The sequence below is a fragment of the Micropterus salmoides genome, unplaced genomic scaffold (genome assembly GCF_014851395.1).
Source record: "Micropterus salmoides isolate LMB-PRFRI ecotype aquatic unplaced genomic scaffold, ASM1485139v1 Ms_hic_scaffold_22, whole genome shotgun sequence".
NCBI lineage: Eukaryota > Metazoa > Chordata > Actinopteri > Centrarchiformes > Centrarchidae > Micropterus > Micropterus salmoides.
This window is the reverse complement of record NW_024041373.1, coordinates 13,153,372-13,170,028: the sequence shown is the minus strand read 5'-3', so window position 1 is coordinate 13,170,028 and position 16,657 is coordinate 13,153,372. Positions and strand designations below refer to the sequence as shown.

Sequence of the window (16,657 nt, the reverse complement as noted above, 5' to 3'; positions counted from 1 at the left end):
TTTAAATCCAGTCAATAATACAGTTACTAGTAGGTAACTAGTCCTGTCACCATTTTAACCCTGAGAACATATTCACATTTGTTTTCTGGGTGTTAAGTGCCAGCCCTTGACCTTGGAGGGCAGTGGGCATACACACACACTTTCTGTGCTCGCTGCATTTCTTCACTTGATGATGGGAAAACCTCAGAAAAGTTTTGCACTGGAACCAAAGAGCAGCTCACTGCCACCTAGAAAGCACTAAGAGTCAAGGGCAGTGTGGTCAAATAAGCTCACATTAGGTCACTGGTCTTCCCCCCAAAATACAATGCAATGGTGTGTTCAGTTGCAGCGAAAATGGGGAATGCCACTGATGAACAAGTCTACAAAGCTCAGAGTAGATTAGACTTTACAAGATTTCTGACTTACCTTCAGCAAGCAGGCGCACCGCATGTACAAAAGAGGGGTCCAAGCTGTTTTTCTCGGCCACCAATTCAGGTAAGTGTTTATCTGGATGCATTTTTATCACAGTGGACCTCTTCACCGGCCGTGCAGGTGAGACGACAGGAGTGCTGAGCGTCGGAATGCAACTGTAAACCTTCCCGCTCCTGCTTCTTTCGGTAGCTTCACTCTACCCCAAGCAAAAACCAATAATAAAAAAAATAGTCGTCCCAGGTCTCCTAGATGCTTCACTGGAGGTTGAGTTGTGATTCAGAGGTGTGAGCCCATCTCTGCCACCGCTGCCTGCTGCCTGCTGCCTCTCCTCGGCACCCCGCCAGACTATCAGACTCAGTGGGTCTGCAGACCGCGCGTTGCTCCCCGCCCCTCAGCACCATTATTGGCCATATTCTGGGACTGGCGCTGCTGGAAAACAAAGACGCTCCCCGCAGAGCGCATACCAATTGGACGAAGTGCTAGGAGGGAATGGATTAAAAAAAAAGTTGAGGTTTTACTTGGCCGGCGCTGACATTATTTCCTGCAATAATCTCACTCCAAAACAGAAGATTCAGTTGGTTTGTTTAAAGTTTTCTGCTGCTTATGTTGCAATAGTCCCTTGTGAAAAAAGTAAGGAATCCTAAAATACATTCGACAATACTGTGCAATAACACTAGAAATGCTATGTGGCTGCAATCGGTTAAAACCAGTTCCTGCAAACTGGATATTCAGTACCAGCGACACGCAAGCCCCTATAAGAGCATATTATAAAGATATTATTCACCGGCTATAAGTCAGGAAATTTTTAAAGTCTATAGTGGAGCTTGAATTATAGTAGACTTTGATATGATCAAGTTTAATTATAGCTAAATCAGTAATGTTATACTAGTAAGAGATAGTACCTTATCTACAGGGAAAACGTTTCTTATCCAATTAGTTTCTCGATTCAGCCGAGGCAAACCGTAACGCACGGCGGCCTGTGAGTTTCTATTAGTTCCAAAGCTCGCAAGAGAAGATGGCTCGTACCTGTGACAAAATGCGAAAAGGACATTGTACGGCCTCTGGCAGATGCTGGGGGGAAAAGGCAAGAACACAGTTATGGTGTCACTGTCCATGGTGCTGAACACTGCCTGCACGAATGTTTCTCTTGATGGAGTCGCATGTGGCCGTTTCTGAAGCTGTTATTTATTATTAAATTAAAGCCTACCACGAGAGTAAACAACATCGGCAACATTGTCCTCGAAACCTCCATGCCAATAAAGTCCTTTGAATTGAAAAGTAATTTCTTCCCTTAACTGGGCTGTCTGTTGGTCATTTATCCTGCGCCCTCTCTCCTACTGTTCTTGTGTCTTGGAAGCCTTTAAAGGGAAAAACAAAACCTGATCTACTCCAACATCTGTTAAACAACTTGAAAAGAAATTAGGCTGTATTGTTATGTAAATCACTGTTTTGGCAACTTACTGAAGAGCTCTGCAAAATGGTTCCCAACAACTACCTTTTTGAATTCAATCGCATGGCTTATGGGAAGGGAAGGGAGCAATATCAGTGCTCTCATTTCTTGTTTCCTTCTCACTGTAGACTTTTACTTTAGCTAATGCAAAGTATTTCAGATTATCCCTCATTTGTTTCCGTACTAAGCCCATCCCAGTATACTTTAGTTTGAATCTCAATAAAAACCTGGTCACACAAATGTTGCATATTTGCTTTATTTATTTTTACAGTGCAGCAAATATGTAGAGCATGTGTATTCAGAGCAATGCCCATTGCCTCCTGTCCTACTGGGGCTCAAGAATGTCAAGTCAAGCTTGAGATTTTTCAACCTAAAGATGTTGTAATTTCATGTGAATGTTTCATTAGGTCCATATGAAGTGATGTCAGTGGTATCAAGTGCATCTCTTCTCCTCTAGCCACGGTGTTGACTTGAATTGTAAAGGCATCTACAGCGCAGCATGCAGGCTGCTTTACTTACTCACACATCAGTTTTGAGCTGAAGAGGCTGGTGAATGATCAATTCTGGCTCCACTTGACCTTTAGCGTTGAGTCTGACTGCACTGATCAGAATCATAAAGACTGTGGGGGGACTACACTGGTGTTAGGTGAATGAGAATTGATTCTGATGTTATTCGTGTTTCTTTCCCCTTTTATGTGCACCAATTTGGTCGAATGACATGAGAAATCTTGCTTTTGTACAGTAATGAGACTACCACATTTGTCTGTAAAATCCAATATTGTTATTTTAGGAGGCTTCTACTAAACATTAAAGACTGAACATATCTGTAAGAATGAGAAATGAATTCAAAGTTTGTTGTGGATGTACATAGAACTTTATTTATTCTTTAGAAAGTACAAAGTACAATAGGGACTATTAGTTTTAGAAATGTAATTGTACCTACCTCTCATGTCAATTGTACCTACTGTGGGCGCATGTCATTAATCATTCCTCATAATGTTTTTGTCACATGTGGTTTCAGAGGCCAGAATACTCACATGGCTTTGTTTTATGCACTATTTTATAAACCAACTGTTTCCCGCTGTACATCTGTTTTAATATTTAGAAAGCATTCATCTTATTTAACATTACAGCTCTAATTAATTGCTATTTCTGCTCACTTCTGAAATGTCAAGAAGGCCTAAAAGGACCCACTATTGATTATAACATCACACTTGCACATCCTCACCATTTTTTTTTTAAATAAATGATTAATCTCTCTTTGAAATGAGACACAACTTTATTTTTCTGCTCCATAGCCTAAAACAAGTGGCTAGACCCATGTCGGCCAGTACCGTCTTTGCATTTCATGCTTGCTGAACTTGATCACTGATTTAATTTCATTCAGAGATTATTCATGACAATGATGACGACTGTCCCGCTGTTACAGTGGCTACTTTGACTATGGGGGTTAATGTATTTTAATATTGTAATCCTATGGTTGCAGACTTGTGAAATGAGGCAGGCTGCCATTTGCTTGCCATGACATTGAACTGAATCGAAAATGAAACATGATGGGGAAAATAGGTTGTACTTCATGTTTCTCTGTCAGTGAAGATGTTTTCAATGTCACTTTGGACAAAGAATTTTGTAATGTGCACTACAGTATTTTAAGTTAACTAAACGATTTGATGCATTCTTACAGCTCTCTAGTGGTCAAAGTGCAACATTGCGCATTTCACTGCAACATTCATGTGATGCAGATAAGCCTTTAAGGTTTAATTTCTCTTCTAAATATTTTATAAAATGGTGGTGTTGCAAGTTATGTAATAATCTTTTCTTTAATTAAAAGCAACTCTGACCACAGTCTTAAAACCCTGTTATGTTGTGCTGTTAGGTGTTTACCTCTTTTATTTAGTTTCAATGTGTTTTTTCACTTTCTATATCCGAATGCCACGTATTTTGTACACACATTCAAACTTTATTTAATTTAAAGTGTTTTTGTAGTCAATCACATTTAACATTTAAATGTCTGCAAAGCTCTTTGATGTGTCTTATTTTTGCAGCTTTACAGTGCCAGTTTCTGTTTGCCTTGTGCATTTAATGACTCTAATGCACTTTATTTACTTGCATTATTAGGTGTTCACATGAGGAGTCAAATTTGCTTAAATTGCTTTTCTATATTGATAAGCAGGGAAGTGTTAGGTGTAGTGGTAACTTTGAGGATTTGCTTATTCATACATTTTTTGGCACAGGTTCCTGCCTGAAGCTCCAGACACAAATCAAGCTCACTAAGCTTTTGTTTTGGGACACAAATACCAACAATCCTTCTGAAATCTGTACCCAACAGAGTTTACCGCTTTATTTTCATCTAACTTGAAGGTGGTGATAACTACAAGGGCAATGCTGAAAACTCCTCTCAATGCACATTGTGATTGCTTGGCCAAGTGATAAACTCTGTCCTCTTTTTGCCCCCTGTTAGCCCCGCCTTCGTCAAGCCCAGCACAAGAATAAAGAAGAATCAAAAAGTGTTTCCAAAATAAAACTATATAAAAAACATTTACTAGACAGCCCACAAATACAAAGGGACATACAGTAGGCCTACATGTGTTACATAAATAAATTATACATGCACCATGTTCTGCCTTCAAGACTGAGGAGGAGAGAGATAGCCAATAAGGATTGTTGATCATCTTAATCCAAAATGAACACACTGTGTACATTTCAAAAATGGTAATACAGGTTTAAAAGTGGTTGGAGTGCAACTCGTCCCCATCTGTTCTTTGGATACCTGACAAAGATGATCTATTTTGGTGATTCATATTTTCACACATATACTGCCCTAATGATTAGGCTAAGAGACTGAAGAGACAGATCATAGTTCTTTCTATTCATAAAGATAAGCAATTGATGTATTTAAAAAGAAAAGCCATTCTGTTTTAAGGCCACATCCATTGTGTACCTGGTTAGTTAGTTAAGCCTTTAAATTCCCATAGGAACATAGGCCATCGACGAAGCTCTTCCATCCTCTCCGGTCTTGCGCCCTCCTCTCCAGATGTTCATTTTATTTATATAGCACGTTTTATAGCAGCCACTGACTGACCAAAGTGCTTTACAGAACTACAGAATTAAAAGACAATAATACCATGCATAACAGCACAGCATAGAAAAGTACAGCAAAGTTAAGAACAGCTTTAAACAGGAGTCTATGCAAAGGAGGAAAAGAAAGGGTGAGAGCAGGCACCCTTGCCGCACACCAGTCAGGACCTCAAATGTCTCTGATATACCTTCTTCATGGAGGACTTGACATCTCATCCCTTGGTATGTGCTCCTTATGATGTTAATTATCTTTTCTGGGATCCCATAATGAGCCATCAGTTTCCACAGACTTTCCTATCTACACTGTCAAAGCCTTTTTCAAAATCTATGAAATTCACATAAAAAGGCGAATTCCATTCTATGGATTGTTCACTAATAATCCTGAGGGTGGCAATTTGGTCTCCACAGGATCTGTTGTTCCTGAAGCCAGCCTGGTTTTCCCTCAGTTTCTCATCGGCCCCCTTCTGGAGCCTCTTGAGCAGGATATGATTGAGCACCTTCCCAGGTGTTGAGAGGAGCATTATTCCTCTGTAGTTTTGGCACTGCCGGAGGTCTCCTTTCTTTTTTTTTTACGATGTGGCCATCTCTCCAGTCAGCTGGGACATTTTCTTCCTCCCAGATGGTTTTCATGAGATGGTAGAGCATGTTGGTGGAGGTTTCAATGTCAGCTTTAAGAGCTTCTGCTGGAATCCCGTCTGGTCCCTCTGCTTTCCCTCCTTTCAAGGCCTTAATGGCTTTTCTAATTTCCATCTTGGTGGGGGGGGGTTGCAGTTAATCTCCAGTGGGTCTGGGGCTATTGTAATATCTGCTGTCAGTTGAGGAGGCTTCCTGTTGAGCAGGTCTCTGAAGTGTTCAGTCCATCTCTTCACCTGATCTTCCTTGGTTATGAGGAGTATACCCTGTGAGTTTTTAATTTGTGCCTGTGCGTGTCTGAATTTGCCTGTGAGCTTTCTTGTAGTTAGGTAGCTGGATCTTTGCTGTGAGGAGGTGGTGGTCAGATCCTGCGTCAGCTCTTCTTCTGACTCTGACATCCAGCAGAGAGTGTCTAAACTTCTGACTTATGCAGACGTGATCTATCTGATTTTCTGTGGTGTGGTCAGCAGACACCCAGGTGGCTTTATGGATGTTCTTGTGTTGAAATACTGACCCACCAATGACCAAGTTGTTGTCTGCACAAGCTGCTGCGAACCTCTCTCCATTCTCATTCATGATCCCTAGTCCTTCTCTTCCCATTACTGTCTCAAAGCCGTTGTTATTGCCCCCTATCTTTGCATTCATGTCTCCCATCAAGATCACGACGTCCTTCCTTTTCCTGGCCTATAGAATAGTGTATAGTTGAATGTAAAATTTATCCTTTGTTTCATCATCTGTATCGTTGGTGGGGGCGTAGCATTGTACCACTTGGAGGTTTATTTTCTTTTGGGTAGTTTGAAATTTGGCTGTGATAATCTGTGAGTTGATGGGTTCCCAGATGAGAAGGGCCCTTTGTGCTTCCTTGGACAGCATGAATGCTACTCCCTCTGTGTGGTGCAGAGTCATCAGGATGTCCTGAGTAGAGTATGGTCTCTCCACTGGCCGGCTTGACCTGCCCCGACTGGAGCCACCTGGTTTCACCCAGACCAAGGAGGGATATCCCGTACCTCCTCATCTCCTCTGCTATAACCTGCTGCTTTTCCACCTGTATACATGGTCCTCACATTCCATGTCGCTAAGGTGGCAGGTCGCTTTGAGGTGAGGTGCCTTCAAACGGACAGTCTCCTTTTGGTTTTCCATGCCTGTTATGATATTTTCTTTAGCTTGGTTCGCTGCAGAGGCTTCCTTCCCAAGGCTTGAGGATTTTCTGGTTTTCGTCAATGCTCCCGTAGCTGAAGACTTTTTACAGGGTGGAGTTGGTCCCACGCCCCCCCCCCCCTTTGGGGGAATGTTTTGGAGTTGGCTTGTTAGTCCACTTCCCTCCCCTATTGTCTTCCAGGTAGTGGATTACAGCCTCATACCACGTGAGGCCAGACAGGCTTTGGGTCATGTACAAGCTGCCTGGGCACATCAAGCCCAGCCAACTGATGTGTATTGAAAGGTGCACTATGCAAGCTAACCCTACCAGCAGCGCGAGACAGATTGTGTACCTGGGGAAATATTTTTTGTAAAGGTAACATAAAAGAGAAATGATTGTGTATGAAGGCAGCAATAGCCTACCTGTTTATCAAGCCTGTTTGTAAGACGCTTGTTATGGCTGGTGAAAAGGCTACAGCTCTGTAGGTGGTCTGGTTGATTTTTAGTTTGTCCTTTGTTTTAATAGCACTGCAAATACAGTGCATCAGGTAGGCTACACTTTTAAAATAACATATGGAAAACATAAAACCGACCCTTGATTGTAAGATTGTTTTTCTTTAATAGTTAACGTTCATGAAGTTGGTCCGTACGTGTTTTATTTTGAAAGGTTTTGCCGGAAGTCTTATCTTGAATTGTATCTATGAGACTTGACGCTAGAGTTCAGGCGCTAGGTCGGGATGAATGGGAGCAAAACGCTTCCAAATCCCACGAAATCACGTGACCACGGCGGAGGGTTTCTCCCCGCGTGAAGACTGGCAAGGTAAGTCCAAATGTTGCATTATCATCAACACATGTTGATTCAAACAGCTGCACGAAAAAATGACTACTGCTGGGTGCTGAGAATAACCACTGTGTGTCCCAGAGGTCTCCACATTGCCTGGAGACTTCATTACATGTGTCCTGCAGTTTGGTCGTAGAGTCAGATGGACACTTCCAAACATGTATGAATCAGCTGAACCAGTGCCAGTTGCACCAGATTAATAAAGAAATTATCCAAAAGTTAACACACACATTAGCAGAAGGCAAAAAGCAGTTAGGCCTACAGCTTATAGTGGTTGATGTAATGGAAGTGTAACCTGCATGTAACTTATTGTTCAAAGCTGCTGAAGCCATTAGATGTGTTGGCTCATGCAGCTAAATACTTACTCGAATAAAAATGTCCATGTTACTGAGTCAGGCGATGCAGCTGGGAAAAGTGATACATAACTGTTGATATTTTATTTGCAGGCACAGGTAAATCATGAACTGTAAAGGCTTGGTGAGAGGTGAAATGCATTTTAATGGAAGTAAATTGGGAAAAAGAAATCTGTAATAATAATGAATGTAATAATAATAATTTATGAATTTAAGTGTAAGAATGTAATTATGAGGCTATTTGTTTGCAAGGAACACAGTGATGCAACAGATGAGACTATTAAAAGTAACTAAAATACTTGTATGCATGGAAAAATGGCTGCGCTGTTAGTGTAGTTGCTCATCTGAGAAAAAGTTTAATGTTTAACTGAAAACAACTAATAGAGTCGAGTTTCAAAGTTCATTCTTGATCTTGACCTTGCAAACAGCAGCTGACAAAACATCCTCAATTCATGATCCATTTAGTAGCTGTTCTGGAGCTTTTGGTCATGTCACATGATCTTGAACTTGAGGTATTGAGGCTGTTTATCAAGGTCAAGGAAGTCTGAAGAAGTCTTAACATCTATGGAAGTGTAATGCATTCACTTGAAGAAAACTCAATCTCTAGAATGAATTCTCAAATAGAACCCTAAAAATGAACTGTTTTAAGCACTAATTATAGGTCTCTGAAAAGTGCTCAAAGGCACAGACAAGGCTCTGTAGATATTACTAAGCTAATATTTCCTCAGCTATAACTTTTTTGAGACTCCATTACCTACTTGTGTCTTTTTCCTGCAGGAATTTAAAGATGTCAGCAGTGGTAGTCGTACATGGTGGGGCGTGGGCCATACCAGATGAACTGGCCAAGGCCTCTGTTGATGGAGTAAAAGTTGCAGCAAGGGAAGGGTTTTCAGTGCTGAAAAGAGGAGGAAGTGCACTGGATGCTGTTGAGGCCGCTGTGAGGGCTATGGAAGATAACACTGTGTTTAATGCAGGTATACTGTACAGAATTATTCTTACATATAGAGCATGTTCTTTTCTCTCATCAATTTAAAAATCCTACAACTACACCTGCTCCCACCTGTCCGCACAGGAGCCAATCTCTGATGATTACCATCCTCTTTAATTCAGGTAGATTTGTGTGTAGCGCACTAACTCCATCTGCTGGTGGTGATGCCGACATTCATCCAGACTCCATCTACTGTCAAAGTGATGATGGTCAGGGGAGGTCAGGTGGCTGACTTGCTGAGATTTAGTCTGCACCAAAATGTAATTAGGAAAAGAGATAGAACCCCACAATAAGGTACTTTATTGTCACATACACATACATGTTAAATTCATTCTTTTGCATTTAACCCATCCCTCAATGGGGCAGTGGTCAGCCATTGTACATTGCCCGGGAACCAACTCCAGATCTATGCCAGTGGCACTGGTCAATGTCACTGACTGGAGAAACTGGAGGACCCTAACTATTTTATACAGTCTATGTGTATACAGTCACCGTCCAGTTTTTTTAATTTTTTAGTATTAGTATTTGTGCGCGGTTCCGGCTCAAATTCACATTAGATAGAATGAGCTACAAACACGAAATCTGGACCAATAACTGAAAATGATGTTCATGTGCTTCCACAGAAATATGAGCCCAATGGCCAGATAGTGGCGCAATAATTAAGGCGTTTAAGTGCCATCTTCTGCTAGTCACAGACACGTGTTATAAGTGTTATACCTTTAAGGTGGCCCTTAAGTAGATAACCGCAGTCTTTGAAAAAGACAAAGTAACAATCTGCTTGTGCTTAAATGAATGTTACATCATTGGGGCAACAACTTGAACTTAAAATGAATAGGTTATAACCTGAATAATTTTTTAGTCAGTGTCTTCACCGGGACCATTAACATGCTGTGAATGAACAGTATTCAGCAATGAATCGGAATGGATCAAGGGTTAGCACTGTGACAGATATCTTGCTTGTGCACATACAATATGTTTTTCTGTCATTGTGAACAGAAAACAAATACTGCTTACATGCTTTACACAAACTGTGCGTTGTAACTTAATATTCTTTTTACAATGAAGCTGCATTAAAGCTACATTTGACAATTTTAGCTTTTTAATTCAACATGAACAGCAATCGAAATCGTGAGATGAGATGCATTTTATGTATCATATAGCACATCATACAAACTGGACATCAATGATGTATCAGTCATTCGTACCACTGTGCTCTACTAATGCTCTTTTGCTCCTTTTGTACTGCTTTGTCACCACCATGTGGACCTGTGAGGCCTTAGCAGGCGACATAAAACCTCTGGACACAAAGTTGGAATGAAATCCTACACTATATTGGCAACAGTTTTAGGATACCCCTCCGAATCATTGAACTCTGGTGTTACAATCACTTCCCTGGCCACAGGCGTATAAAATCAAGCACCTAGGCATGCAGACTGCTTCTACAAACATTTGTGAAAGAATGGGTCGCTCTCAGGAGAATGAGAAATTTCCTCATTACTAAATATTCCACGGTCAGCTGTTAGTGGTTGTGGTGTTTCATCAGCTGAACATCACCAAGTGCAATGCAAAAGCGTTGGAGGCAGTGGTGTAAAGTATGCCGCTACTGGACACTAGAGCAGTGGAGACTGTGTTCTCTGGAATTACGAATCACACTTCTCTGTCTGGCAATCCTATTAAAGAGCCTGAAGGTGATACATGGGGGCAACTTTTTGAGCCATGTTGCTGGGCAATTTTGCTGGTGGCAAGTCTGACTATGTTTTGAATGGATAGCGGCGGGGCGGGTGGCGGCATGGTGGGGAAAGGGATTACAGTATTAATCTTTACTCATTACCATTGACGGCAACATGGCCCAGCACAATTGCTCTAAAAGTTGCTCCGTGTATCATCAGCTTGAATTTAGCGGTTGCCAGGAAAACGTTACTTTCCTGACTGCATTGTGCCAAGTGTAAAGTTTGGTGGAGGAGGGATTATGGTGTGGGTTTCAGGGGTTGGACTTGGCCCCTCAGTTCCAGTGAAAAGAACTGTTAATGCTTTAGCATTCCAAGACATTTTGGACAATTTCATGTTTGGGGATGGTTCCAACGTGACTGCGCACCAATGCACAAAACAAGGTCCATAAAGACATGGAGGAGAGAGTTTGGTGTGCGGGAACTTGACTGACCTGCACAGAGTCCTGACAACCCGATAGAACACCTTTGGGATGAATTAGAGCGGAGGCTGCGAGCCAGGCCTTCTCGTCCAAGATCTGTGCCTGACCTTACAAAAGCGCATCTAGAAGAATGATCAAAACTTCCCATAAACACACTCCTAAACCAGGCAAGGGCTATACAGCCCTTACCTGAAACGCAGGTGAGATGGACCGACTCTCGACCGTCGCTCTACCCGTTCCCTGCAGTGCCGTCCTCTCAACGGTGTGATTGGGCCAGCCTCGCTTCAGTTCCATTCTCCTGTTGACATCCGTGCACCGAGCTGGCTCAGCTTACACCAGTCTCCTCTCTTCTTCCTCTCATAGACCATTACTATTATATAAAGAACAGGACCTAGTAACCCTATTGCTCTCATGGATGTAAACTGGGCAATAAATATATCCCCGGGCATATACAGCTTTGACTGTAATCCTTCCACTGAACTCTCTTGTTTATCAGGGAGCATCACAAACCTTTCCTGGACACTTCTTAAGTCTTTGTGCCATAGACTCCGCCATACTCTTGGCCTCTTAGGCTTTAGTTTTGTCAAAAATCTTCCTAGAAGAGTTGAAGCTGTTATAGCTGCAAAGGGTGGGCCAACTCCATGTTAAACCCCATGGATTAGGAATAGAATGCCATTAACCTTCATGTGCATGTAAAGGCATGCGTCCCAAAACTTTTGGCAATATAGTGTATCTCCCACCTGTCATTCTCAACACTGTCTGCTGTGCACGCCTCTGAAAACACCTGCATCAAATCGTTGTCTGAGCAATTGTTTAAGTTAGTGAGTGATTGTTTTTAATTGTAGGGCACGGAGCAGCACTAAATGCTGATGGAGAAGTGGAGCTGGATGCCGTTATCATGGATGGAAGGACACTTGGTAGTGGTGCGGTGTCTTCAGTGAAGAACATTGCCAACCCTGTGTCACTGGCACGGGCAGTGATGGAAAAGGTGTTATCTTAAATACTTTTCTTTTTTTTACTTAAAAACGCAGTATGAGACCACTTGTGGTTGGAAAGGCACTGATCTGGATCCTCGTTATAAATGTTTCAAATGTGAAACAGCTTTTGTGTGCAGTGAACTGAGTGGTATTGCCCATCAATGAAAACATTATGAAATACATTTTTCTTTTTTTTTACATGGAAAATCTCAGACTGCCCACATCATGTTGACAAGCAGAGGTGCAAACTTGTTTGCAGAAAGCATTGGCATGGTCACAGTTCCCACTGACTCACTGGTGACTGAGTATGAGAGGAGAGAATGGGAGAAGCACAAGAATTATGATACTGGAGTAATGGAAGATTTCAACACTCAGTGGTAAGGATCTGCATTGTTTTACTTTATTTTGACCCCAACCCTTCTTGTCTGGACTTAATAATCCTCATAAATCTCTACACAGCATCTTTTCAGCCTGAATAGCCTGGGGTGACACTAACCTGAAATAAAATAAATCTAAACTTTGGAGCCTGCGTGGCAAAGTATGTGCTTGGTGTATATAAAAAATGTTTTTGCAAAAGTTAATGCTGCAGGAGAAGAAATCTCAGAGAAATGCTAAACCTGTGTGTTTCACATTGTTCTCTTCAAACCAGAAGTCAGTTATTTTTAAGTAGACCAAAAACAACACTGCAGTTGTTTTCATTAACATTGGCTCACAATGTGGTTTTGATGGCCAATAAAACAAATTGTTATAAATAAGATGCCAGTTAAATGCCTTCTCCATTTGGAAACACCCACTGTACTTTGGCCCAGCTAACAAATGTGTTCATTAAATGAACAAAGAGAGAACTGCTTTGTTTAGCTGTTGGGGTGTGTGTGACAGGAGTTAGCTACAGGAGAAGTAAAATATATCCACCAGCTTTTATAAATAAGAGCTGTACTGCACAGAATGACATCCCTTCCTCTTATGCTTATGTCTGGTGTTCATTTGCAGTGTAGAAGCTTCAGACATTCAACACCGAGCTCTAAGCACCGATTCTTCTGTTCCTTAAAGTTGATAGAGAAATGCCAAAGTGTCTAGTCAAAATGACTTGCCATGTTCTCCGACATTGCTGCTGAGACATTAACTCATGGTGGATGTACTACTTTTCTCATTCTAGGGCCCATGATACTGTTGGGGCAGTTGCTGTGGACTGTGCTGGTAATGTTGCATGTGCAACATCAACTGGAGGGATCAGAAATAAAATGGTTGGCAGAGTAGGAGACTCTCCGATCATTGGTACACTTTCTCAAATGGCACTTATTACGCTCTCAACTGTAGTTAAAATGAGATTAAATGAAATCCGAAGTCATCATCATTGAGTCTGAAGTTCTACTTTAAGAGCAAATCTATTACTTCAATTAAGCTCTCAACTTTGTTTTGATTATTAATTGAAGTGGAATGGAAGTTGAGCAGCTTTTAAAAAAAAATCTTTCTCTCTCTTGTAAATTAGGCTCTGGAGGATATGCAGACAACTTCAGTGGTGCAGTGTCTTGTACCGGTCATGGAGAGTCTATTCTTAAAGTCACATTGGCCAGACTCATTCTTTCACATATTGAACAAGGTAACAAAAGGTCAAACACTCTACATTAAGCTAAACCACAAATGTTTTTATCTGGCCTGAATATAATTTGATGTCACCCTTTCTGTTGTTGGGATAATCATTAAAACACAGAACAGTGAAATGCACGAATGAATGACGATTAAAATACGTGAATATATTATGAGAAAGTGTAATAAGGTCAAATTGTTTAGTATAATTTATAATAATTACAGTTTTGCAATATAGCCTGTCATTTATTTATTGTCTGGCAAGTGTGTTAGCTGAGACAAGATTCTATTTCATACTTAAGGCATATTAGAATTAAAATGAAAGAAATTAGATACTGTAGTAGGACATTAACATTCTGGCTTTCACTGACATTGGTTTAAGATTTTTTTAGAAAGTTGTGTATTGTATTGTGGAATGGTGTGACATTGAATGTATTTGTTTGAGTTACAATTTTCTCTTCCCCTATGCAGGTAAATCAGCAGCAGATTCTTCACAGTTGTCTTTGCAGTACATGGCAGACCGTGTGCGTGGTGCAGGAGGCGCTATTGTAGTTTCTCCATCAGGACAGTGGGCAGCCACATTTACCACAGAGCGAATGGCCTGGGCAGCAGTGGATCATGATGTTCTGTGGTATGGATTAGACCCAAATGAAAGATTTAAACAGCAGTTATCCCAATAATCATTTTGGCAGTTTTTATCCTGATTAGTCATAGTATTGAGCCATATAATAGTGTTTTCTACCAGTTCACTATGGTTTGGATCACTTGGTCTGTCTTGGTGGACATTTAGTACTGTTTCTATCCAAATCAAATGAGTAGCATTTTCGTCTTTATAATCTGCAATGTCAGAGCTACGTATTTCGACACGTATGTACAGTGAAACAAACTGTAAAAGATGGAGAAGGTGGATATTAGAGTACACAAGTCTCAAGATCGGTTATTTGAGCAACTAGTCCATAAATTGGTAAGTTTTTCTTATCCCTTGAATTCTGGATTGCATATTGCATATGCAAATATAGTTGTCTGATTTACTTAATTAAAAGCTTTTAAACTTTTGTGTTAGTTTATTTCTTCCCATTTGTGATATTAGCAGTGTTTCTCAACCCAGAACTGGTGGCCTATTTGTACTGCGACGCCACTCTTGCGCACCTGAACCAATTAAGGTCTAAACATTTTACATTATATGTTAAACATGTAAAGGTGTGCAAAAGCAGAGCAACGAACTGCAGGACTGGCAGCTCTGGAGGTCTCGTTCCTGAAAGACTGTATTAAAGGTGCAGAATGTGGACAATACAAATACAGTACATTGCATATGAAAGTAATTAGAAAGTAAATCTGCATAAATGTGTTATTGATCAAATTTAATAGCTTGTCAAGTTTCTGCAGTATTCCAAGTCACTGTACAGGTGCTGGTCATATAATTAGAATATCATCAAAAAGTTGATTTATTTCAGTAATTCCATTCAAAAAGTGAAACTTGTGTAATGTATACATTCATTCCACACAGACTGATATATTTCAAGTGTTCAATCCTTTTAATTTTGATGATTATAACTGACAACTAATGAAAACCCCCAAATTAGTATCTCAGAAAATTAGAATATTGTGAAAAGGTTCAATATTGAAGACACCTGGTGCCACACTCTAATCAGCATCATCAATTAACTCAAAACACCTGCAAAGGCCTTTAAATGGTCTCTCAGTTTAGTTCTGTAGGCTACACAATCATGGGGAAGACTGCTGACTTAACAGCTGTCCAAAAGACGACCATTGACACCTTGCACAAGGAGGGCAAGACACAAAAGGTCATTGCTAAAGAGGCTGGCTGTTCACAGAGCTCTGTGTCCAAGCACATTAATAGAGAGGCGAAGGGAAGGAAAAGATGTGGTAGAAAAAAGTGTACAAGCAATAGGGATAACCACACCCTGGAGAGGATTGTGAAACAAAACCCCATTTAAAAATGTGGGGGGATTCACAAAGAGTGGACTGCAGCTGGAGTCAGTGCTTCAAGGACCACCACACACAGACGTATGCAAGACATGGGTTTCAGCTGTCGCATTCTTTGTGTCAAGCCACTCTTGAACAAGACACAGCGTCAGAAGCGTCTCGCCTGGACTTAAAAAAAAAAAAAAGGACTGGGCAGCTGCTGAGAGGTCCAAAGTTATGTTCTCTGATGAAAGTAAATTTCCTTTGGAAATCAAGGTCCCAGAGTCTGGAGGAAGAGAGGAGAAGCACAGAATCCACGCTGCTTGAAGTCCAGTGTAAAGTTTCCACAGTCAGTGATGGTTTGAGGTGCCATGTCATCTGCTGGTGTTGGTCCACTGTGTTTTCTGAGGTCCAAGCTCAACGCAGCGATCTACCAGGAAGTTTTAGAGCACTTCATGCTTGCTGCTGCTGACCAACTTTATGGAGATGCAGATTTCATTTTCCAACAGGACTTGGCACCTGCACACAGTGCCAAAGCTACCAGTACCTGGTTTAAGGACCATGGTATCCCTGTTCTTAATTGGCCAGCAAACTCGCCTGACCTTAACCCTACAGAAAATCTATTGGGGTATTGTGAAGAGGAAGATGCGATACGCCAGACCCAACAATGCAGAAGAGCTGAAGGCCACTATCAGAGCAACCTGGGCTCTCATAACACCTGAGCAGTGCCACAGACTGATGGACTCCATGCCACGCCACATTGCTGCAGTAATTCAGGCAAAAGGAGCCCCAACTAAGTATTGAGTGCTGTACATGCTCATACTTTTCAGTTGGCCAACAATTCTAAAAATCCTTTTTTTGTATTGGTCTTAAGTAATATTCTAATTTTTGGAGATCCTGAATTTGGGATTTTCATTGTCATTTTTAATCATCACAATTAAATGAAATAAACATTTGAAATCTATCAGTCTGTGTGTAATGAATGAATATAATATCCAAGTTTCACTTTTTGAATGGAATTACTGAAATAAATCAACTTTTTGATGATATTCTAATTATATGACCAGCGCCTGTATATAGTTTATTCTGAGCTAGTGTCAAATTATAATACCATACATTCAACTTAA

General features: G+C 40.9%; 2 protein-coding genes and 1 pseudogene across 2 annotated transcripts in view; 1 reads left to right on the top strand and 2 right to left on the bottom strand.

Moving 5' to 3' along the window:
• khdrbs2 (KH domain containing, RNA binding, signal transduction associated 2) overlaps positions 1-783 on the bottom strand; it is a 59,934-nt gene extending 59,151 nt beyond the window's left edge. The window contains exon 1 of the mRNA XM_038736855.1: positions 406-783. Within this exon, the coding sequence (XP_038592783.1) occupies positions 406-496 (91 nt within the window). The 5' untranslated portion in view covers positions 497-783. The remainder of the gene's footprint in view (positions 1-405) is intronic.
• On the bottom strand, positions 766-6,962 carry LOC119917701 (annotated as a pseudogene).
• A 429-nt stretch (positions 6,963-7,391) lies between these two features.
• On the top strand, positions 7,392-14,659 carry si:dkey-103j14.5 (isoaspartyl peptidase/L-asparaginase). The gene is made up of 7 exons (XM_038736760.1): positions 7,392-7,529; positions 8,681-8,877; positions 11,886-12,028; positions 12,231-12,394; positions 13,174-13,292; positions 13,507-13,617; positions 14,076-14,659. The coding sequence occupies exons 2-7, from the start codon at positions 8,691-8,693 to the stop codon at positions 14,282-14,284; spliced, it is 933 nt and encodes a 310-aa protein (XP_038592688.1). The 5' UTR covers positions 7,392-7,529; positions 8,681-8,690; the 3' UTR covers positions 14,285-14,659.
• The last annotated feature ends 1,998 nt before the right edge of the window (positions 14,660-16,657 follow it).

What these genes read in the sequence shown, in the direction of transcription:
- si:dkey-103j14.5 (XM_038736760.1), top strand. Translation starts at nt 8,691, where the DNA reads ATGTCAGCAGTGGTAGTCGTACATGGTGGGGCGTGGGCCATACCAGAT. An exon ending in CACGGGCAGTGATGGAAAAG is followed by an intron (nt 12,029 to 12,230) that starts GTGTTATCTTAA and finishes GGAAAATCTCAG; the next exon opens with ACTGCCCACATCATGTTGAC. An exon ending in AGGAGACTCTCCGATCATTG is followed by an intron (nt 13,293 to 13,506) that starts GTACACTTTCTC and finishes CTTGTAAATTAG; the next exon opens with GCTCTGGAGGATATGCAGAC.